This window comes from Oryctolagus cuniculus, chromosome 7, assembly GCF_051225735.1.
Source record: "Oryctolagus cuniculus isolate XC-2025 breed Fujian yellow rabbit chromosome 7, ASM5122573v1, whole genome shotgun sequence".
NCBI classification, from domain to species: Eukaryota; Metazoa; Chordata; class Mammalia; order Lagomorpha; family Leporidae; genus Oryctolagus; species Oryctolagus cuniculus.
Window position 1 is genome coordinate 96,823,295 of NC_142873.1, and position 23,791 is coordinate 96,847,085.

At 40.7% G+C, this 23,791-nt stretch overlaps 1 protein-coding gene across 2 annotated transcripts in view; it reads right to left on the reverse strand.

Moving 5' to 3' along the window:
- Nucleotides 1-2,276: 2,276 nt before the first annotated feature.
- The window catches only part of ACADM (acyl-CoA dehydrogenase medium chain), a 36,517-nt gene continuing 15,002 nt past the window's right edge, over nt 2,277-23,791 (reverse strand). For both annotated transcript variants that reach the window (XM_002715911.6, XM_051857585.3), the window contains 6 exons: nt 16,770-16,900; nt 13,866-13,974; nt 10,913-11,053; nt 10,280-10,375; nt 4,655-4,903; nt 2,277-2,917 (listed from right to left, as the gene is read on the reverse strand). In XM_002715911.6, the coding sequence (XP_002715957.1) occupies nt 2,846-2,917; nt 4,655-4,903; nt 10,280-10,375; nt 10,913-11,053; nt 13,866-13,974; nt 16,770-16,900 (798 nt within the window). In that variant the 3' untranslated portion in view covers nt 2,277-2,845. The remainder of the gene's footprint in view (nt 2,918-4,654; nt 4,904-10,279; nt 10,376-10,912; nt 11,054-13,865; nt 13,975-16,769; nt 16,901-23,791) is intronic.

Genomic DNA, 23,791 nt, shown 5'->3' on the forward strand with positions numbered 1-23,791 from the left:
AGGATTAGACACCAGAGCTTCCCTCTCACCCAACCTGTCAAGCTTGTACAAAGAAGACATGTGGAAACATACAAGGTGGCAGTCTATGAGCCAGGAAGAGGCCTCACCAGAAACCACCCCTGACTGTATTTTTTTTTTTATTTGACAGGTAGAGTTATAGACAGTGAGAGAGGCAGAGAGAACGGTCTTCCTTCCATTGGTTCACTCCCCAAATGGCCGCTACGGCTGACGCTGCGCTGATCCAAAGCCAAGAGCCAGGTGCTTCTCCCTCATCTCTCATGCGGGTGCAGGGGCCCAAGCACTTGGGCCATCCTCCACTGCCCTCCCGGACCACAGCAGAGAGCCGGACTGGAAGAGGAGCAACCGGGACTAGAACCGGCGCCCATATGGGATGCCGGCGCCGTAGACGGAGGATTAACTAAGTGAGCCATGGCGCTGCCCCCTGACTGTACTTTGTTCTTGAACTTCTGGCCTCCAAACTGTGAGAAAATATGAGGGCACTTCAAGTTCTTGGAAAATGCATACTATGAAAAAAACCTTCATGAATTTCCAATTCTTTTGCACCAGATTCCATTTTCATCGTTTGAAGTACTCTTGTATATTTCTGTTTGAGTCATTTGGTCTGTGGGTTTTTTATTAAAGATTTTATTTATTTGAAAGGCAGTTACAGATTTAGGCAGGGAGAAATAGAGATCTTCTATCTGCTGGTTCACTTCCCAAATGGCTGCAATGACCGGGAGCTTGGCTGGGCTGAAGCCCAGGAGCTGAGCTTCCAGGTCCCTGACGTGAGTGTGGAGGTCCAAGCATTTGGCCTATCCTCCACTGCTTTCCCAGGGAGCTGGATTCCAAGTGGAGTAGCCAGGACTCGAACCTCTCCCCAGAAGATGCCAGTGTCCCAGGCAGAGGCTTAACCTGTTGTGCCACAATGCTGTCCCTTGTGGTTGTTTTATAATGGCAGTCCTAGGAGACAGTACAGGTTAGAACTTTGCAATTTCAACCCTGACCTCTGGTGAGGAGAGGGGGATTGGAGATTGAGTTCTATAAGAACTCTTGAATAAGACTTGGGAGGTTCCAGGTTGGTGAGTACATAAAGGTGCTAGCAAAGTGATGTGCTGGGAGAAGGCATGGACAATCTGCACCTCTCTCCTCCCCATACCTTGATCTGTCTATCTCTTCCATTGGCTGTTCTTGAGTTTTATGTAACCTTTATATAAACAGATAACTATAAGTAAAGGGTTTTCCTGAGTTCTGTGAGCCATTCTGGCAAATTATGGACTCTGAGGGTGGGATCATAGGAATACCTAAATTCGTAGCCATGTTGGGCTGAGTATGGGTAGCCAGGGAACTAGGGACTTAACACTGGCCTCGGAAGTGAGGAGTCTTATGGGATTAAGGCTACCTCTGGGGAGTATCAGAATAGAACTGAAAAGTAGCACACAGCTGACTGAATAATTAGTTTAGTACTCCACTAAAACCTCATTTAGTGCTCTGCATTTTGGCAGTATTTGGTATTTTAAATTACAAAGAATATCAGGAGTGTGTATTGTGGTATAACATAGCAGATTAAGCTGCCACTTGGGGTACTCAGATTTCATATGAATGTCTGGTTTGAATTCCAACTACTCCATTTCTGATCTGGCTTCCTGCTAATGCCCCTGGAAATGCAGCAAATGGTATCAGAAGTACTTGAGTCCCTTTTACCTACATGGGAGACCCAGATAATAGAGTTCCTGGCTCCTGGCTTCAGCCTGGCTCCAGTACCAGCTGCTGGGGAGTAAGACAGGGGATAGAAGATTCTCTATATCTCTAATTACTCTGCCTTTCAAATAATGTTCACTCCCCAAATGGCCACAGTGGCTGGAAATGGACAAGGCTGAACTACATCCAGGACTTCTGTTCAGGGGTCCAAAGACTTCAGCCATTTTCTTCTGCTTTCCCTGGATCATTAGAAGGGAGCTGGATGGGTAGCAGAGCTGGGACTCAAATCAGCACTCTATTACAGGGTGCTGGTATTGCAGGGGACAGCTTAACCCACTGCACCATAACACCGGTGCCTCAAATAAATATTTTTAAAAATATTAAATTTCCAAACTTTGGTTCTTACATTATTTTATGTTCATATATTCTGGGGTCTCAAAATAAAAATTTTCAGGTAAGTTTATGCAATTCAAAATGAAAATGTGACTTACTTCATCATCATGGTAAATACATAAAATATGTGTACACTGTTATATGAATTAATAAAGCTTCCTGGGAAGGATATAAAGACATGCTAATTAACACTGAACAGATGATTTTTATTTAATTCCTTTACAGAATGCACAGATGACTTGAAATTTCATACAGTTGACCAAAGGCTACCTAGACACCAACACAGTCATAAAAAAATAGCAAGTGCTTTCTAAACTGTAGTAAAATGAAATCCTCTAGTACAGTAATGCCATTAAGTCTACAAAAACCAATGGCAAGTTGTTGGTATTATCCAAATCCTGTAATATTTTTTCAGTGTAAAATTTGGAACATTCTGAATTCTTTTAAAATTCCAAGGAATTCCTGCTACTTTAAGAGTAGAAAATAACAAAACATGTATTTCCCTCCCCCCATGGTAATGTAATTCAAGCACAGTGATACTAAGGACAACACATAATTTTAACGAAATAAATCTGTTTTAAAAAGGGAAATCACAAAGTTAAGCAAAAGTACAAACTATTATTAGAATTAGTTGCATAGATTTAGTGTAAGAATATTTATTTTCACTTGCAGTAGAAAAACTCTTTTCTGGAGTTTAAATAGTGGACTGTGTTCTAGTTTTTCAAAGATTAATCATCTTTCTATAGCAATCTTTTTAACTTTTGTATTTGCCAATGTGTTCACGGGCTATAACAAGCCTTTGGATTTGTGCAGTGCCTTCATAAATCTGCAAGAAAAATATAAATGCAGGTTAATTATGTTCAGTACAAAAAAACTTTGATTTATTCAAAATTCTGGATGGCAGTGTAAGCTCCAGTGTAATAATACCAAACTGAATCAAACCATTTATAGGCTTGGTAGCCCTAGAGATTCTAAAACCTGATCTGTGAAATCTGAGGAAACAATTGCATACAAGGGATCTTCAAAAAGTTCATGGAAAATATCTATTATGAACAAACTATATATTAACTGCAAATTTTTATGCCAAAATAAACTTATATTTTACTTCCATTTTTCCACAAATTATTTGAAGCCCCTTATGTAATTCTCTAAAGATTAGTTGATATTATTATGAAATATCTTGTACCAAAGTTCTGGAGAAGTGTTCTAAACATCAAACAAAAGGATATATATATTTCAAAACGTTTTGGAAAACTAGTTTAATTTTGGCAAAATATTATTCAACTTTTATGAACTGTTCTTGACAAGCTGTCATCTTCAACTGGTTTTTGTTTTTATTCTTAAACCTGATATTTTCTCCCTGTTGCCTAAGGAACAGAGTAGCTAAAGAGAGAGTAGGGAGGATTTGGTTTTGGTCACATACATATTCCTAATAGCCCTAATTTTCATTCTAACCACTAACCTAAGCTGTTTGTCAGTTCATCTTCTCATATGGTAAAGAAAAGTTAAATAAATGTGATTACAGGCTTCAGGAAAGGGAGAGTATCACCAGATAAACCTGTGATTTTGGATAAGGCACAAATCCCAGTCCTCAGTGTTTTCACTGTTGAAATGGAGGGATTGCACTGTGTCCAACATTTTTCTCATTCTAGCATTCTGATTCTACCTCAGGATTTCAAATGACTGGATATGTCAAATAGTTTGCTAAGGACAGGGGAGCTAGGAAAGAGAAGCTTGGAACCATGGGTTATAATTTTTATGCTACATGTGGAGAATATACACAATTATGTCTTATTTACTAAATTCTAAGTTTTTCTAGCCATCAATTTAATATAGAAATCATCTATATCATCGTCTCATGTTGGTTTTTCATTTAATTATGGTTTCAATTAATCCAAGAATTGCAGGAAGATTCAAAGAAAAATAATTATAAATGACATGTATATTTCCTGGACAGCAAAGTGTTGGTTACAATTAACTGGAATGCTAAAACTCAAAGAAGGTTCATCTGTATCATTTATTTTTTCAAAAAATTTGTTAAAGCTGTATGTGTATGTATGTATGTATGTATTTGAAAGTAAGAGAGAGAGAGCGAGAGAGAGAGAGATGCTTCCATCTGCGAGTTCATGCCACAATGGCTGGGGCTGGGCCAAGCTAAAGCCAGGAGCCAGGAACTTTATTTAAGTCTCCAACATGGATGACAGGGGCCTAAGTACTTGAGCCCATCTTCCACTGCTTTCTAAGGCATATTAGCAGGGAGCTGGATCAAAGTGAAGCAGCAGGAACTTGAACCAGTGCTCACATGGGATGCTGGCTTTGCAGGCAGCAGCTTAACCCACTGCACCACAACAGCCCCTGTACCATTTGCTTTGTTAGCTTGCTTTCTCTTAAGACCTATACCTAATCACTAACAGCATGCTTCTTTGTGCTGATTATTCCTAAAAATCAGTTCACAGCCATCCATGACATTTACTATCACTAGCGGTATAAAATCCCCACATAATAAAAAATCTACTGGATATCCTATCCCCTAACAAACAACAAAAACCATTTTTAATCTTACCTGATAGATCTTGGCATCCCTCATTAGTTTTTCTACAGGATATTCTGTATTAAATCCATTGCCTCCAAAAATCTGTACAGCATCAGTAGCAACCTGATTTGCAATATCTCCAGCAAATGCCTTTGCAATAGAAGCATAATAGGTATTTCGCCGACCAGAATCCACCTCCCAAGCTGCTCTCTGGTAACTCATTCTAGCTAGTTCAACTTTCATTGCCATCTCAGCCAGCAAAAATGATACTGCTTGGTGCTAGAATTAAAGAGAAAAAAGAGTTAAAAATATCCATAGGCAAAACTTAAAAGCTTTTCTCCTAGGACATTTTTTAAAAGTTAGAATTAATTTTAGATTTTCAACAGAGCTCCCCCCATCTTTCTCTAATGTTAACACATTATAAAATCATACTGCAATGATCAACAGGACATTAACACTGGCACAATATTATCAAATACATTATAGGCTCTTTTTTAAAGATTTATTTATTTGTTTGAAAGGCAGAGTTAGAGAGGTAGAAGCAGAAAGGGAGAGAGGGAGGGAGGGACGAAGAGGGAGAGGGGGAGAGGGAGGAGGAGAGAGAGGGGGAGAGGGAAGAGGAGGAGGAGAGAGAGGGGAAGCGAGGGAGAGGGGGAGAGAGAGAGAGAAGTCTTCCATCTGCTGGTTCACTTCCCAAATGGCCACAATGGCTGGAGCTGGGCTGATTCAAAGCCAAGAACCAGGAGCTTCTTCTGGGTCTCCCATGCAGGTGCAGGGACCCAAGGACTAGGGCCATCTTCTACTGCTTTCCCAGGCCATACCAGAGAGCTGAATTTGAAGCGAAGCAGCCAGGACACGAACCGGTGCCCATATGGGATGCCAGCACTGCAGGTGCCAACTTTACCTGCTATGCCACAGTGCTGGCCCAATATTATAGACCTTTACTCAAGTTGTTTTATAGATTCATGTATTTATTTACTTGAAAGGCAGTGAGTGAGAGAGAGAAAGAGAAGATGAACTGATCTTCTATCTACTAGTTCATTTACCAAATAGCCATAACAGCCAAAGCTGGGCCAGACCAAAGCCAGGAACCAGGAATTCCATCCTGGTTTGCCACCTAGGTGGAAGTGGTCCAAGCAGTTGTCTGCTGCCCTGACAGAAGCATTAGCAGGAAGCTGGACTGGAAGTAGAACCTTCTTTGTCTTTCCTAGGCTGTTTGCAATTCCTGTTTTTCCTTATCTTTTATGACCTTTGAACATGTGAAGAATGCTGATTATTTTTTGTAGAATGTTCCTCAGTGTTTGTCTAGTGTTTTCTCATGACTGGAATGGCAGTATGCATTTGGGACATGAAAACCACAAATATATGTATGTCCTGAGTTTCTCAGACTTTTTAAAGGAAATTATTGCAGATAGAAAAAAACAACGTGGCATTGTATCAGATAATGATGCAGAAAGGAGAAATAAAAGCTGCTTTTTATCCTTAGTACATAATCAAATAGGAAAAGTAATACAAATACCTTCAAGAATCATTGGTAAGTGCTCTTTGAGTTGTACAGCCATGACATGTTACAAGACAGAAATATGTTCACCACATAGTATTAGGTGGAATTTTGCAACATGTAGTATGGTTACAACTTTAGACAAATATATACATCAAAAAAAAAAAAAATAAACAGAACAAAATGTTCACAGTAATTATCTCTTCCTAAGCAGTAGAAGATGGCCCAACTCCTTGGGCCCCTGCACCCGCGTGGGAGACCCAGAAGCTCCTGGCTCCTGGCTCCTGGCTTCGGATCAGCTCAGCTCTGGCCATTGCGGTCATTTAGGGAGTGAACCAGCAAATGGAAGACCTCTCTCTCTCTCTCTCTGACTCTACCTCTCTCTTAAATAAATAAATCTTTAAAAAAATGTGAAATGGCTAAACAATTATTTAAGTATAGTTTCTAAGTATGAAGTTATTCTTTGTGTATGTTATGCTACATACAGAAAATTCTAGCAGACTGGAGTTACACAGAGCAGAGTACACAGATGGGACAAAACAAGAGTACTTCAAAAAGTTCATAGAAAATTTAATTAATGTAAGTTTGAGGCTGACATTGTGGCTCTCCGGGTAAAGCCACCACCTGTGATGCCAGCATCTCATCTGGGTGCCAATTAAAAGTCCTGGCTGCTCCGCTTCAGATCCAGCTCCCTGCTAATGGCTTCAGAAAAGCAGTGGAAAATGGCTCAAGTGTTTGGGCCCCTGCTACCCATGTGGGAGACCTGGATGAAGCTCCTGGCTCCTGACTTCAGCCTGGCCCAGTCCTGGCTATTGTGGCCATCATGGGAGTAAACAAGTGAATGGAAGATCTTTCTGTCTATCTGTCTCTCTCTCTATAATCCTGGTTTTCAACATAAATAAATCAATCTTTTAAAAAAAGTACATTTTGGTGCAAAATAATTTGAAGTTTATGAATAGTTTTTTCATAATTTGCATTTTCCATGCACTTTTTGAAGGCTTCATATGTATTTGTTAATTGAAAATGCAGGCAACTCAGCACTGTGCAGAGTATTTATTTATTTAATTTTTTAAAAAAAGATTTATTTATTTACTTGAAAGTCAGAATTACACAAAGAAGGATAGGCAGAGAGAGAGAGGTCTTCCATTCACTGGTTCACTCCCCAGTTGGCTGCAATAGCTGGAGCTGTGCCAATCCAAAACCAGGAGCCAGAAGCTTCTTCTGGGTCTCCCACAAGAGCTGGATTGGAAGAGGAGCAGCCGAGACTCGAACCAGCGCCCATATGGGATGCCAGCCCTGCAGGCGGTGGTCTTACCTGCTACGCCACAGTGCTGGCCCCTGTGCAGAGTATTTAAAAGGGAGGCAAATCATTGGAAGAAATCAAATAATAAAAGATTGTATTTTGAGTTAAGTAGTAAGCAAAGACTAAGACTTTTCTATATTTAATAAATGAATCTTTGACTTTATTAAGGAAAATGGAAGATAATGGAAGGAGACTCCATACTGAGTTAGATAACAATCAAAATAACCAAGAGTTATCATCAGATACTTGGTAAGGAAGATCCGGAAGAGGATGACAGATATTAAGTGAATAGTATTTTACTTGTTAGCTGTAAATAAGCTACAATAACATTTAATAAAATGTACATATGAAATTCTGTCAACATGAATGCGCCAACACAGAAATACTTGATTAAAAAAAAGAGCTAAAAGGAAAAAAATGGAAAGCTCCAAGTTCCTCCAAACTGCTGAGAAGAGATGACACAGTGAAGGAAAAAAAAAAATCAGACACAGATTTGGATTTGATAGGAGTGCAGCTGGAGTTTTAACAAAAACTCGAGGAACAGGAGATCTGGATGTGAGCATGAACAAGATGGGAACCTGAGACTCCCTACACACAAAACCCTCTCTTCTCATAGGGGATGAAAAGTCCTTGCTCATCAGGATAGGAAATCCATAAAGAAGCTTATCCATTGCCCAGATGTAAAAAGGAAAAGAAAAGAAAAGGAGTCTCTTAAAGTGTAGTGTATAAGGCCTGTGTGGTACAAGATTCCCCAAATGGAGAAATTCATCATATCAGCGCGTAGAAAGGTGAAATCTTGGAATATCTGATAGAAGTACAAACAAATGTTCAAATGCCACTGTTTAGGATGTTCCACAATGCACTAAGAAAAATAATATCCTCTGTAGGTAAGTTTATAAGCAAGAATTAAAAGAGAAAGCAACTGGCCATGGAGGAGTTAGTAGATGTAGCAGATCAAAAGATTAATATTCTAAGAACTTGAGATAACGGGAAAAAATCTGAAATTGACTATAAATATGGAGTGTTTGTATGATTAAGGAAGTAAGAGGGAAGAGATGATATGTTGAAAAACAAAGACACTGTGAAGAGAAGGGATGAAATGGAAAAGAACCAAATAATTTCTAGAAATGAAAAGCAGTCATTACAAATTTTCAACAGATAGATTAACTAACAGATTAGGCACAAGATCACGAAATTGGACAGCAGGTCTGAGAAAATTATTGAGAATTTAGCACAGAGAGATAAATTATGAAACTGAAGTTAAGGTATATAGAACAATAGTAGTTCAAGTTTGATCTGTCCATAGTGTCCATCCACAAAATGGTTCATGGTACTGAAGGTGCCAGTAAGCATTTAGAAACTTTTATAGCAACTTAACATTGTTGTGACATTTGTGAAAGTGGCCAGTACCAAACTGCAGTCATTTTTGTTGTACACTACCAAAAGGAAGCCAGGAGGCCATGAAAGAGAGCCCCTCCATAACGTACTCCTACGACAGAAACTACCCTGGGAATTCCTCAAATCAGCAGTATTCCAGATAAGACATCTGCATAAGGACACAGTCTCCACCAGCGATCAAACACAACTCCTGCAATAAGCTCGGGTAACCAAAGGTCTTTGTTTACTATGTGGACTTGTCTTGACAAGTCCCAACACCCTGGATATGCCTATGGTCTGCCATAGCAAATGTACCCAGTCTCTTGCTATTCCCAAATAAACTCTTTGTTTTGGAGTCAGTCCCGCTGTCACTCATCTTTTTTTTTTTTTTTCCTGTCACTCATCTTAGGCTGAAGCATTCTTAGACTTTACAAAAATAATGGTCAATAACTGACTAAAAATTAGAAACAAACTGGCCTTTCACTGTAGACAGTTTGAAAACCAGTGACTCCTGGGGATAGAAACAGGAGGTTCATTGCACAAACCATAATGAGTTACAGAGGAGAGAATATAGATAATGGTGGGGCAGGGGAAAAGGCAATCAATATTTGAAGAGGTAAAGTTAAGAACTTCCCTAGAAATGCATGGAAGCGGTCAGCGCCATGGCTCACTAGGCTAATCCTCCGCCTTGCAGCGCTGGCACACCGGATTCTAGTCCTGGTTGGGGCGCCGGATTCTGTCCCGGTTGCCCCTCTTCCAGGCCAGCTCTCTGCTGTGGCCAGGGAGTGCAGTGGAGGATGGCCCAAGTGCTTGGGCCATGGCGGCCATTGGAGGGTGAACCAACGGTAAAACGAAGACCTTTCTCTCTGTCTCTCTCTCTCACTGTCCACTCTGCCTGTCCAAAAAAAAAAAAAAAAAAAGCATTGAATCAACCGGGACAGAATCCAGTGCCCTGACCAGGATTGAACCCGGTGTGCCGCAGCGCTGGCCAGCATGATTCTTTAGTATTAAAATTATTTGCTACTGAAGAAGACATGGATTAAGAGTATAAAAGAGAATCCTGAATCTCTTATAAATGAATAGATGTAATTTATAAATTAAGTCACCTTATATAAATTAGTATCTATGAGACTCTGTTTCCTGACCTTTAATAGAGATTAAAGCGCTGCCAAACAAGGGCAGCTTGGAGAATTAGAAAACAGATTTAAATTTATAGTGCATTGTCAGGTATACAACAAGCACAATAGATATACATTGTTCTTTTTCTTCTTTGTAATCAACAATTCCCACAGTGACAGATAGTGGCACAGTTTTAAGGAAATCTATTCTTGAAACCCATCCTGATAAAACCACGTTATCTTCTTCATACCAAGGTATAAAAACATTAGTTTATACTTTAAAAATGATTTATAAATATTTAGAAGAAATTAGGAATCTTTACATTTGAACAAAGTAAGCACAGTATTAAAATTACCTCTACAAGCAGCTTTCCAAAAGTTTTCCTTTCCAGGGCATATTTGGTAGCTTCATCCAAGGCTCTTTGTGCTAATCCAACAGCACCAGCTGCTACCTAGAATTTTCACATTTTATAAAGCAAAAGTTCATGATGCCTTGAAAACACATGGTACATGACTACCTAAGATTCTAAAAGAATATGACCTATAGCTGACACAATGAGAATGGGGGAAGGGCAATAAGCAAATAAGTTTATATTATTTATGACTACAATGAATAACTAGCACTTATCAGTCACAGGACTGTAGCCTAAAGAAGTCATTCATTCTGCATAACAAGAGAAACTTAGTGGGGTGGAAATATTCTTAATGAGTAAAGGAACAGAAAATGAGTACATTATTAATACGAATGATCAAATTAATGCTTCTCTATAAATCTATCAACTGTAAGAATTTTGCATTTGCTGAAATAATTTCTGTAATAGGCAGAAAGTAAGTTGAAAAATTCTAAAAAATAAGAAAAAAAATTATCTCCCCTATGCCCTTAATAAAAGATAATTAAACAGGAAAAACAAAACAAATATATCAAAATAAACTAATTTTTAATGTAATAAATAAAAGATACTGTAAAATGGTCAACTCATATTACTTACTGTAGGTCTGGTTTTATCAAAAGCTCCCATTGCAATTTTGAAACCAGCTCCCTCACCAAGTAAAACATTTTCTTTAGGTACTCTCACATCTTCAAAGACAATTCCTCTTGTATCTGAACATCGCTGGCCCATGTTTAATTCCTAATTAGAAATACGAAAATAGATAGATTTTAAGAAAAAAAAATTTTGAGCTACCATCAAGTTTTGCTTTAACCACTGTTTTACTACTTTCTGCAATTATCTAAAGAGGGGTCAACAAACTATGGCCAGCAATGCCCATTTTTGCAAATAAAGCTTTATTATAATATAATCACACTTATTTATATTATAAATAATATAGTTACACTTATTATTTTCTATGACTACTTTCTTGTTATAATGGCAAAACTGAATAGCTGTGACAAAGCATAAACAGGCCCACAAAGAAAATATTTATAATCTGGATATTTATAAGAAGAGTTTGGCAATCTCTAATCTAAATGTATCACAAACACTGAAACCAACACTAGTTTAAAGGTCTGCAAGTTCACAATATCTGCAAAAATAAATCTCATTATGTGCCTGAAGCTGCTACATACACGGGAGACCTCGATGGAGCTCCCTGGCCTTGGCGTGGCTCAGCCTCTGCTGTTGGTTGTGGCCATTTGGGGATGGAACCAGGATGGAAGATAGCTGATTCTCCTCTCCCTGTCCCTCTTCCTTTCACCATTTTCCTCTCCCTCTCCTTCTTGCGCCTTCTCTCCCGCAAGCTGTCACTCTGCCTTTCAAATAAATAATCTTTAAAAACAAAACAAAAAACATTTAGCAGACATAATCTGATTTAATATCTTTAATCTTAACAAATGTACAAGGTAATCTATTGAATATAGAATTGATTCTGTGCTCCTCCAATCTTCTTTTTTTTCTTTGAGAGGTAGAGTTACAGACAGTGAGAGAGAGAGAGAGAAAGAGAGGTCTTCCTTCCGTTGGTTCACTCCCCAAATGGCTGCAACGGCCGGCACTGTGCCGATCTGAAGCCAGGAGCCAGGTGCTTCTTCCTGGGGTCTCCCATTCAGGTGCAGGGGCCCAAGTACTTGGACCATCTATGATTGCTTTCCCAGCCCATAGCAGAGAGCTGAATTAGAAGAGGAGCAGCAGGACTAGAACCGGCATCCATATGGGATGCCAGTGCCGCAGGCGGAGGATTAACCTACTGTACCACAGCGACAGCCCCCCAGTCTTTTAAAAATTAGGTTAATTTAAGTAGAATTTATATATAGAAATATTCACCTTTTTAATGCACAGTAGTTCTCTCTTACCTATAACTACTGCGTTTTTTCCTATAAATACAAGGGGGATTCATAAAATTCATGTAAAATGGAATAAAAAGATAAGTTTATTTTGGTGCAAAAGCCACTTTTTTTTTTAAGATTTATTTATTTATTTGAAAGAGTTACAGAGAGGCAGAGACAGAGAGAGAAGTCTTCTATCCACTGGTTCATTCCCCAACTGGCGGCAACGGCTGGAGCTGCGCCAATCTGAAGTCAGGAGCCAGGAGCTTCTTCCAGGTCTCCCAAGCTGGTGCAGTGGCCCAAGGATTTGGGCCATCTTCCACTGCTTTCTCAGGCCATAGCAGAGAGCCTGATCAGAAATGGAGCAGTCAGAATTTGAACCGGTGCCCATATGGGATGCCAGTGCCACAGGCAGAGGCTTAGCCTATTACGCCACAACACTAGCCCTGTCTTTTCTTATTTAAACAAAATTTTTTTTTGCCTTTCCACATTCAGGGCTTTTTGCCTTCCTCACACTTTTCTCAGGCACAAATATACCTCTTAGTGTGGTATGACCTTGGGGAATTTATTGATGTCTTATTGTTTTAATCCATAAAATGGGTATAATGCCATTTATTCTACTAGAACTTGCTGGGAGGATCCAAAGGTGAAAAAGAATGGGAGAAGCCGGCGCCGTGGCTCAATAGGCTAATCCTCCACCTTGCGGCGCCGGCACTCCGGGTTCTAGTCCCGGTTGGGGCGCCGGATTCTGTCCCGGTTGCCCCTCTTCCAGGCCAGCTCTCTGCTATGGCCAGGGAGTGCAGTGGAGGATGGCCCAGGTGCTTGGGCCCTGCACCCCATGGGAGACCAGGAAAAGCACCTGGATCCTGGCTCCTGCCATTGGATCAGCGCGGTGTGCCGGCTGCAGCGGCGGCCATTGGAGGGTGAACCAACGGCAAAGGAAGACCTTTCTCTCTGTCTCTCTCTCTCGCTGTCCACTCTGCCTGTCAAAAAAAAAAAAAAAAAAAAAAAAAAGAAAAAGAATGGGAGAATCCATTGAAATATGTAAAATTCTATTGCTGAGCAACCAATATAAATGATGGTCTGACTTCTACTTCACTGTCCCTCACAGCCATTAGTATTCTCCAGAGATTGGCACTACAAATGGTAATTCTCAAAATGGTTTGAAATTGCTATTCTCAACTTAAAATCTTCAGCCACATGGGGCCTGTGCTATGGCACATCAGGTTAAAGCCCTGGCCTGCAGCACTAGCATCCCATATGGGCACTGGTTCAGCTGTTCCACTTCCAATCCAGCTCCCTGCTAATGCACCTGGGAAAGCAGTAGAGGATGGCCCAGGTCCTTGGGCCTCTGCACCCACATGGGAGGCCTGGAAGAAGCTCCTGGCTCCTGGCTTCAGATCTGCTCAGTTCTGGCCATTGTGGCCATTTGGGGAGTGAATCAGCGAATGGAAGACCTCTCTTTCTCTCATCTCGACCTCTCTTCCGTAACTCTTTCAAATAAATAAAATAAATCTTTAAAACAAAACAAAAAACACTTTGGGCAACATATAAATTATTTCATATGATATCAATAAACCTTTTTATTTTAACCTGAGACAAAATGTCTTCATTAAAGGAAACTGAAATAGTAATTTTGAAATAGCATTTGAGGGTTTAATAATTGATAATTATGTATTTACCTTTCTTCCAATCTGCACTCCAGGTGTATCTGCTTCCACAATAAATCCAGTGAAGGCTTTACTGGCAGGAGCCTTAGGATCTGGATCAGAACGTGCTAATAAAAAATACCTGATGAAAGACACACACATGATGATGGTACAATGATACCAACAACACGTACAAGATACCAATGTTATGAATTCTACATGTTTCTAACTTTCACCCATAAATTCTAAATAGGCTTCTTGAAGTAAACATAACTACTCTTCTTTCTGTGTAGTATTTTTTTTAACAGGCAGAGTGGACAGTGAGAGAGAGAGACAGAGAGAAAAGTCTTCCTTTGCCGTTGATTCACCCTCCAATGGCCGCCATGGCCCAAGCACTTGGGCCATCCTCCACTGCACTCCCTGGCCATAGCAGAGAGCTGGCCTGGAAGAGGGGCAACCGGGACAGAATCCGGCGCCCCGACCGGGACTAGAACCCGGTGTGCTGGTGCCGGTAGGTGGAGGATTAGCCTATTGAGCCACGGCGCCGGCTCTGTGTAGTATTATTTCAAAAACATTCAAGATTCTTCTAAAATAACCAATTTCAGTTCCTTTATTTCCTCATATCATGTTTTGTAGGCTTCTCTTAATACAGGCCACTTATTTGCTTCTGGATTTATTCCTCTTTTTCAATGCATGTTTTAAAATGTGTTAGAATGTCAGTATTCTAGCCTTTTGTTCAATGCTATACTCCTATTACTTGATGTTGAAATTACATTTGCTGCTTTTTAAAAAAAAATTTATTTGAGAGAAAGAGAAAGCGAGCTCTGACCCAGTGGTTTATTTTTCAAATATCTACATCAGTCAGGGCTTGTCTGGAAGCAAAGCCAGGAGCCAGAAACTTAAACCAAGTCTGCCACCACATGGATGGCAAGAATCCAATTACTTGCGCCATGACCACAGCCCCCCAGGGTTTACATTAGTAGGAAGCTCGAGTGAAAAGTCAGAGCTGGATATTGAATGTAGCTACTCCAAAATGGGATGCAGTGGTCCTAACTGGCGTCTTAAGCAGTAGGTTAAGTGCCCACTCCATGTTAGCTTTCTAAAGGCTGATACATAATACTGTGGATTCCCTTAAGCTTTCTTATTTTTTTCAACAAATAATCAAGTGTTTAACAATTTATAATTATACAAATGATTTCTTTGATACTTTGTGGAACTTCCTATCATGTTTGGACCTATATATTTGGACCTCCTCTTGAAAGGCTAACTTGATGTTTAAGATGACTTATGCTTATTTCTGAGAATCAGAGAAACATTCTATACCAATATTTTTCTCTTTTCCTCAGAGTTTTAGGGGTTTCAAAGATATGTGGCTGAAGGAGATGGGGAGTGCGGGTAGGTAACAGGCCACAGAACGATGGCCTTAATCAGACTCAATCAGAGCACGTATTTTTATTTTACAAATTAAATTTCTGAGAGTTATATTGAAGAAATAGTTCAGGAGCTTAAAGATGTTTTTAAAATCATTGAACTACTTGTATTTCTTATAGACATGCTAGTTCCATCCATGAACATAATTAATTTGTGGTGGTTTAAAAATAAAAGGAAGTGGGTGGTGTTGTAGTATAGCAGGTTAAGCCAGCACTTACAACACTGGCTTCCCATATGAGTGCCAGTTCAAGTCCTGGCTGCTCTGCTTCCAATCCAGCTCCCTGCTAGTGCAACTCAGAAAGCAGTGGAAGATAGTCCAGTAATTGGGTCTCTGCCACCTATATGGGAGACCCAGATGGAATTCTAGGCTCCTTGTTTTGTCCTGGCCCAGCCCCAGCTATTGTGGCCATTTAGGAAGAGAAGCAGCACATGGAAGATCTCTCTCTCGATCTCTCTCTCTCTCTTTCTGTGTCTGTCTCTCCCTTTCTCTGTCATTCTGCCTTCCAAATAAATAAATAAATAAATAATCTTTTAAAATAATTAATTAAAAAAAGAAGAGAAGAAAATCTTTGAATATAAAGTAATTAAGAAGAAACACAGGGGGCTGGCGCTGTGGCTAACTTGGTTAATCCTCAGCCTGTGGCGCCAGCATCCTATTATAGGTGCCAGGTTCTAGTCCTAGTTGCTCCTCTTCCAGTCCAGCTCTCTGCTGTGGCCTGGGAGGGCAGTGGAGGATGGCCCAAGTGCTTGGGCCCTGCACCCGCATGGGAGACCAGGATAAGTACCTGGGTCCTGGCTTTGGATCGGCATAGCTCCGGTCGTAGCAGCCATTTGGGAGGTGAACCAATGGAAGGAAGACCTTTCTCTCTGTCTCTCTTCCTCACTGTCTTAACTCTGTCAAATAAATAAATAAATAAATAAAAGGGGAAATACAGGAAGCTCGGCATTGTGGCACGCAGCTAAAGTCATTGCTGCTTGTGATGCCTACATACCTCTCTATGAATCCTGTCTCTGCTTCCAATCAGCTTCCTGCTAATGAGCACTCTGGAGGCATGTGATAGCTCCCTGGCACCTAGGTTGGAGACCTGGATTAAGTTCCAATCACTTAGCTGTAGCCTGGCCCAGCCCTGGCTAAGATGGGTATTTGGGGGTAGAAGATGGAAAATGTCTGTCTGCCTTTCAAATGAGCAAACAAGTAACTTATGTTGAAATGCCTGGGTTCAAGTTCTGGCTCCACTTTTGATTCCAGCTTCCTCATAATGTATACTCTGGGATTCAGCAGTTGAGGGCCCAAGTACTTGGGTCTCTACCATTCACAGTAATAGCCCCAGCCTGGGTTCTAGGTTTCTGGCTTCAATCTTGTCTAGCCTCTGTTGTTGCAAGCATTTGAAGAATGAACCAGCAGATGGAAGATCTCTATCTCTGCCTTTTAAATAAGTTGAAAAAAGAACTAATTTAAACATAAAAATTAAAGAAGAAATATAAAGAGATGCTTAAATAATATACCAATTAGCTTTTCCTCCATTTGTTATCCACATCTTCTGACCATTAATAATATACTCATCTCCTTTCTTTTCTGCTCTGGTCTTTATACCTGCCACATCAGAGCCTGTTCCAGGTTCTGTTACACAGTAGGCCTTGAATAAAAGGAAACAATAAAAAAATTAGATGTTTTAAAATTTTGAACATTTAGAAAAAGGATTGTATTGTATTTAAGCTAATATAATAAAATAACCACAATTAAAATGTTCTTAAAATATCAAGATGTTCAAATGTAAGACTATTTAATATAGAAATTAAAATCAGGGGCAGACTTTGATGCAGCAGTTATGATGACACTTGGGATGCCTACATCCCATATCAGAGGTTGAGTTCTGCCTCCACTTCAGACCCAGCAGTCCGGTAATGCGCACCCTGTAGGCACCAGGTATTGACCCAAGTACTTGGGTCTGTACCTCCCATGTGGGAGACCTGGATGGAGTTCTGAGCTCCTGGCTTTGACATAGCCTAGCCCTATCTCTTGCAGGTATCTGGGTAGTGAACCAGTAGATGGAAGATTTCTCTCTCTCTGCCTTTCAAATAAAATGAAAATAAATAAAACCAGGTGTAGGATGCCAAAAACCATATCAAAATTAAAATGTTAGGTGTTTTCAAATAAGTTCATCAATTTTTTTTCGCTTTTATTTATATGAAAGGCATAGAGAAAGAGAACATCCATTTTCTGATTTACTCCCCAAATGCCTGCAATAGCCAGGCCTGTGCCAGGCTGAAGCAAAGAACCTAGATCTCCCATGTATGTAGCAAATCTCCCATGTAGGTGGCAAGGACCCAAGTATCAGAGCAATCACTTACTGCCTCCCAGGGTGCACACAGCAGGAAGCAGGCACAGGGAGCAGAGCCTGGATTCAAACCCACGCACTCTGATATGGGCTGTGGGCATCCCAAGCAATGTCTTAACTGCTGTACCAAACACCTGTCTCATGTTCATCAAATTTAATTTTGCATGTACTTATTTACTCAAAATTTATTGAGTATTTTTACTATGTACCAGCTGTAAATTATGAGGAAACCAGAGATTGAAAGACATATTGTCCTAGAAATCTTTATAATTTAATATAGCTAGTAAATTACTGTAATTATGTGAGAGGGTTTCAGAATGCTCCTGGGAAAATGGAATTAAGAGATGAAGCATTTTCCATGAATTTTCTAATGCCCCTTCTTATATGTAAGTGTGAAAATCATACAGAAGGGGCATGAGAAACTGACTTCCCAGAGGCGATGATGCTCAAATTAGGTCACTAAAAGGAAAGGGGATTCTTCGAGAGAAGGCATAGACAATGATACCAACATAGAAAAGAGGGTCACCCAGTGTTTATAATTCTGAAAGTACCTGAGTTTTATAACATATGAACTCCATTTGCAAAGGAAGCATAGTACATGAATCTGGGAGGGAAGGAAAGTAGAGAGGGAAGGAGAGAGGAAGGAAAGAAAAAGAACCTTTTATGTTACATTAAGAATTTAACATTTTTTTCTGGTAGAAACAGGACAGCCTCTTCAGGCTCTTAAACAAAGGGATGACAAGATGCAAGCAGTAATGGATAAAAGGGGTAGTAGGAAAGTTAATTAAAATTTGCTGGGTGGCAGATACAATGACTATAATGCTTAAAGACACAAGTTCCTTGTCCTTAAGTTATCTGTAGTCCAAAGAAAAAAGAAATCTTAATAATTCTAATTCAAAGTAGTAAGAGTTTATGATATAGGAATATAAGAAAGATTATTTAGCCTTGTATGGGGTTGATAAGGAGATTAGAAAGAAGTAGAACTCATCAAAAGAGATGTCTTAAAAGGACAAACAGGGGCTGGCAGTGTAGCACAGTGGATGAGGCTGCCACTTAAGATGCTGGCATCCCCCATCAGAGCACCAGCTCCAATCCTGGCTGCTATGCTTTTTTATTTTTATTTTTTTAATATTTATTTATTTACTTGAAAGTCAGAGTTACACAGAGAGAGGAGAGGCAGAGAGAGAGAGAAAGAGAGGTTTTCCACCCGCTGGTTCACTACCCAATTGGCCACAACAGCTGGAGCTGCACCAATCCGAAGCCAGGAGCCAGGAGTTTCTTCCAGGTCTCCCATGTGGATGCAGGGGCCCAAGGACTTGGGCCATCTTCTACTGCTTTCCCAGGCCATAGCAGAGAGCCAGATTGGAAGTGGAGCAGCTAGGTATCAAACCAGTGCCCACATGGGATGCTGGCACTACAGGCGACAGCTTTACCCGCTACGCCACAGCACCAGCCCCTACTATGCTTCTGATCTACTTCCCTGTTAATATGGCTGGCAAAGCAGCAGAGGTCCAAGTACATGGGCCTCTCCACACACATGGGAATCCTGGATGGAGTTCTGGGCTTCTGGCTTCAGACTGGCCCAGCCCCAGCCATTGCAGCCGTTTGGGGAATAAACCAGTGGATGGAAGATCTCTTTCTGTGTCTCTGTCTCTGAATCTCCCCCTCTCTGTCACTCTGCCTTTCAAATAACTCAATCTTTTTTTAAAAGTATGGGAAGAAAACAAGAGTGAGGAAGTAGATCTAAGGCACAGAAGAATGAAATAGCAGTTCAGTATTGGAACACAGAGTAAAACGGAAAGGCACAAAAAGAGGCAAGGCGGGATGAGGTCAAAGAAGCTGGAGAGTATATGCCATGCTAAGGAGAATATAGTTTTATTCATTCAACAGATTTTATGAAGTGCTTATTATTGTGCCATGGAACTTAAGGAATCAAGTAGGTGGGCTTCAAAAGAATCCAGAACACTCTAGTGTGCAAAAGAAAGGACTATATATATTTTTTCTGAGGAAGCAGGGTTCTAAAATGGGTTCATAAATTACAAAATACATTAAGTACCACTGCCATTAATGACATGGGACCACTAAATGTTCCTATAAAGGCAGGAGAGTGACACACTTGGATCTGCCTTTTACAGTTCATTATTACAAAGTATGAAGGGTGGATTTAAGGGGAAACATGATAACTTACTACCTTCCAGGTGCTTTAATAAGAATATTAAAATATCTGAATGACGTTACTGCTGACAGAATTTAAATTCATATGAGAAAATGACAATAAAACCATTCACACATTTATTGAACACCTATACAGTATGAAATGGTAAAATTATAAAAACAAATAGAACCTGTCCCTCAGTACCATATACGTATTGTGGAAAAGCTTTCTAATGGTCAGGGATGCTCCCAAATGGGGCTGCTTCAGAAGGTGCTGACTCCCAGGCACATGAGGTATGGAGACATGAGCTAGATGGCCTTTTGACAGGATGCTTATAGACGGTTTCAGCTGTAACTTGGGTTAACTGAACTAGGTTACTCTTGTAACTAGATTCAATATATTCAGCATCATAACAAAATAAGGCTGTATGCAAATGAGCTATCCAGAAAGACAACACTTTACCAAAATTTTGTGTTAAGAATCGTCAGTTTTTTCCTGATTATATTAACCATTTTTCTATAGTAAGGCAGTGTTTAGAGTTTATGATGTATATAGATCTGTTTTTTTCTGTTGAAAAAAAAAAAAAAAAAGGGCTTGTCATTGCTGGCTCTTCAGAGTTATCCTACTCATCTTATGTGATTATTTCTTAGGAATTAAATTTGGTTTTTCTAATCCTTAGTAGCTTTTTTTTTTTTTTTTTTTTTTTACAGGCAGAGTGGACAGTGAGAGAGAGAGAGAGACAGAGAGAAAGGTCTTCCTTTGCCGTTGGTTCACCCTCCAATGGCTGCCGCGGTCGGCGCACCGCGCTGATCCTAAGCCAGGAGCCAGGTGTTTCTCCTGGTCTCCCATGCGGGTGCAGGGTCCAAGGGCCATCCTCCACTGCACTCCCTGGCCATAGCAGAGAGCTGGCCTGGAAGAGGGGCAACCGGGACAGAATCCGGCGCCCCGTCCGGGACTAGAACTTGATGTGCTGGCGCCGCTAGGCGGAGGATTAGCCAATTGAGATGTGGCGCCGGCCTTAGTAGCCTTTTTTATTGCAACTTGTTCCCTTCTTTATAACACTATACAGTATTATATAAAATATATAACATATAAAGTGTCAGTGTGTAAAAATAAAATATATAGTATATACATAATATGTAATATTAGTTGACATGATTTTCTCTAATGTTAGAGTTTCTTGAGGATAGAAATGATATCTATTGGTATTACTAAGGTCTAATGTAGGCTTTTATTAACCCAAACAAGTCATCCTCACCATTCTAAATAGTTCAGCTTATAACATCTAAATGTTGCCAAACTGATAAATCAAGCAAAGCCAATCAGTAACATTGTTTTATATATATAACTTATGATTTATTTACTTACGATGAACAATTTTACCTATAATGTATTCTGAGTAACAATCTAAAAAAAGTCTATCAGACTGTGAATTTCTTGGAAGCAGGGCCCTTTTTTTCTTTTATTTATTTTCATTTTATGTAAAAAAGTGGGAGGAGAGAGGGAAGTAGGCAGAGAGGCAGATGGAGATCTTCTACTAGCTGGTTCACTCCCCACAGGCCCACAATAGCCAGGGCTGGAGCAAGCTAAAGCTGGCTAAAGCAAGGAGCAAGGAACTTAGAATCTGAGTCTTAAACCATCACCTGATGCCTCCCAGGGTATGTATTAGCAAGAAGCTGGATCAGAAGTAGAGGAGCTGAGATTCAAACCATCCCTCTGATATGGGATGCAAGAGGCCCAAGCAGTGACAACCACTGCACCAAACACCTATCCCAGGGGACCGGCTTATCACTGTTTTATTTTCTGTTCATCTGGCACAGCACTGGTAGAAATATCTGAGTAAGGGTAACATACATTAAAAAAAATTGTAAATTTATTTGAAAGACAGAGGCAGAGACAGAGACAGAGAGAAGGGGAAGGAAAGAAACAGAGAGAGATATTTTCCATCTACTGGTTCACTCCTCAATGGCCACAACAGGGCTAAGGCAGGTGGAAGCCAGGAGCAAGGAGCTCCATCCTGATCTCTCGCAAAGGTAGCAGGGGCCCAAGTACCTCAGCATTCCTCCACTGCCTTTCCAGCCAAATTAGCAGGAAACTATATTAGAAGCAGGGGACACAAAAAAGCACTCTGATATGGGATGCTGGCATCCCAAGTGGTGGCTTAACCCACTGTGTCACAATGCTGGCCCTCAATATTAACTTTTATTCAAGATAATACCACTACTTTAGATTTGCATAATTACAAAGCAATTTTTCATTAATTCTCTGCTTCATTTCTTTGATTAGCCTTACATTCTAAAGGAGCTTAAGGTAGCTTATATGTTTTAAAAAATAAAGTGAAAATACAGATAAATCCAGAAAGTCATCTTTTGCTGCTTTTCCCAGGCTATCAGCAGGAACCTGAATTGGAAGTGGAGCAGCCAAGACTCGAACCAACACCTACATGGGATGCTGGCGTTGCAGGCAGTGGCTTTACCAGCTAGGCCACATGGCCAGCTCCCATGCAGCAACAATTTTAAGAATACTGACCGTGATTTTAAGTTAACTGGATCTCAGCTCAGTGTAAATTAGTCAAAACTTGTAATTCATATACCTATTAATAATTTTCCCCCTTGAGAACTTCCACTTTGACTATGACCTTGTCTAAATAAGATCGAAGTCGGCGAACTCAAAAGGCTTCCATAGCCTTGGAAACTCATGACTGGAGCATAGGGAGATTACTGATGCCATAAACAGGAGTGTCAATTTGTTAAGTCAACAACAGGAGTCACTGTGCACTTACTCCTCATGTAGGATCTCTGTCCTTAATGTGCTGTACATTGAGATTTAATGCTGTAACTAGTACTCAAACAGTATTTTTCAATTTGTGTTTCTATGTGGGTGCAAATTGTTGAAATCTTTACTTAATGTATACTAAACTGATCTTCTGTATATATAGAAAATTGAAAATGAATCTTGATATGAATGGAAGGGGAGAGAGAGCGGGAAAGGGGAGGGTTGTGGGTGGGAGGGAAGTCATGGGGCGGGGGGAGCCAATGTAATCCATAAGCTGTACTTTGGAAATCTATATTCATTAAATAAAAGTTAAAAAAAAATAATTTTCCCCCTTGACTTCATATCATAAGAACAATAAGGGGTGGCAGGTGCTGCGGCTCACTAGGCTAATCCTCCGCCTTGCGGCGCTGGCACACCGGGTTCTAGTCCCGGTCAGGGCGCCGGATTCTGTCCCAGTTGCCCCTCTTCCAGGCCAGCTCTCTGCTATGGCCCGGGAGTACAGCGGAGGATGGCCAAAGTGCTTGGGCCCTGCACCCGCATGGGAGACCAGGAGAAGCACCTGGCTCCTGGCTTCGGATCAGCGCGATGCGCTGGTCGCAGCGGCCATTGGAGGGTGAACCAACGGCAAAAGGAGGACCTTTCTCTCTGTCTCTGTCCACTCTGTCAAAAATTAAAAAAAAAAAAAAAGAAAAGAAAAGAGGCCCAATGTTGTGGCATTAGTAGGTAAGGCTGCCCCTATGATGCTCGGATCTCTTATGGGTGCTTGTTCAAGTCCTGGCTTTTCCACTCCCAATCCAGCTCCCTGCTGATGGCCTGGAAAAAGCAGAGGAGTTGCTTCCATGTGGAAGACCTGGATGAAGCTCCTGGCTCCTGGCTTTGGCCCTGCCCAGAGAGAGGAAAGGCAGAGAGAGAGAGAGGTCTTCTATCCGATAGTTTACTCCCCAACTGGCCACAACGGCCGGAGCTGCACCAATCTGAAGCCAGGAGCCAGGAGCTTCTTCTGTGTCTCCCATGTGAGTGCAGGGGCCCAAGGACTTGGGCCATCTTCTACTGCTTTCCCAGGCCTTAGCAGAGAGCCAGATTGGAAGTGGAGCAGCGAGGTCTTGAACTGGCGCCCATAAGGGATGCCAGCAGTTCAGGCCAGGGCATTAACCTGCAGCGCCACAGCGCTGGCCCCTCAAATAAATAAAACTTTTAAAACAACAATAAACAAAATGAATTCCTCATTAAACAGATCTCTCATGGGTGGAAATAAGGGG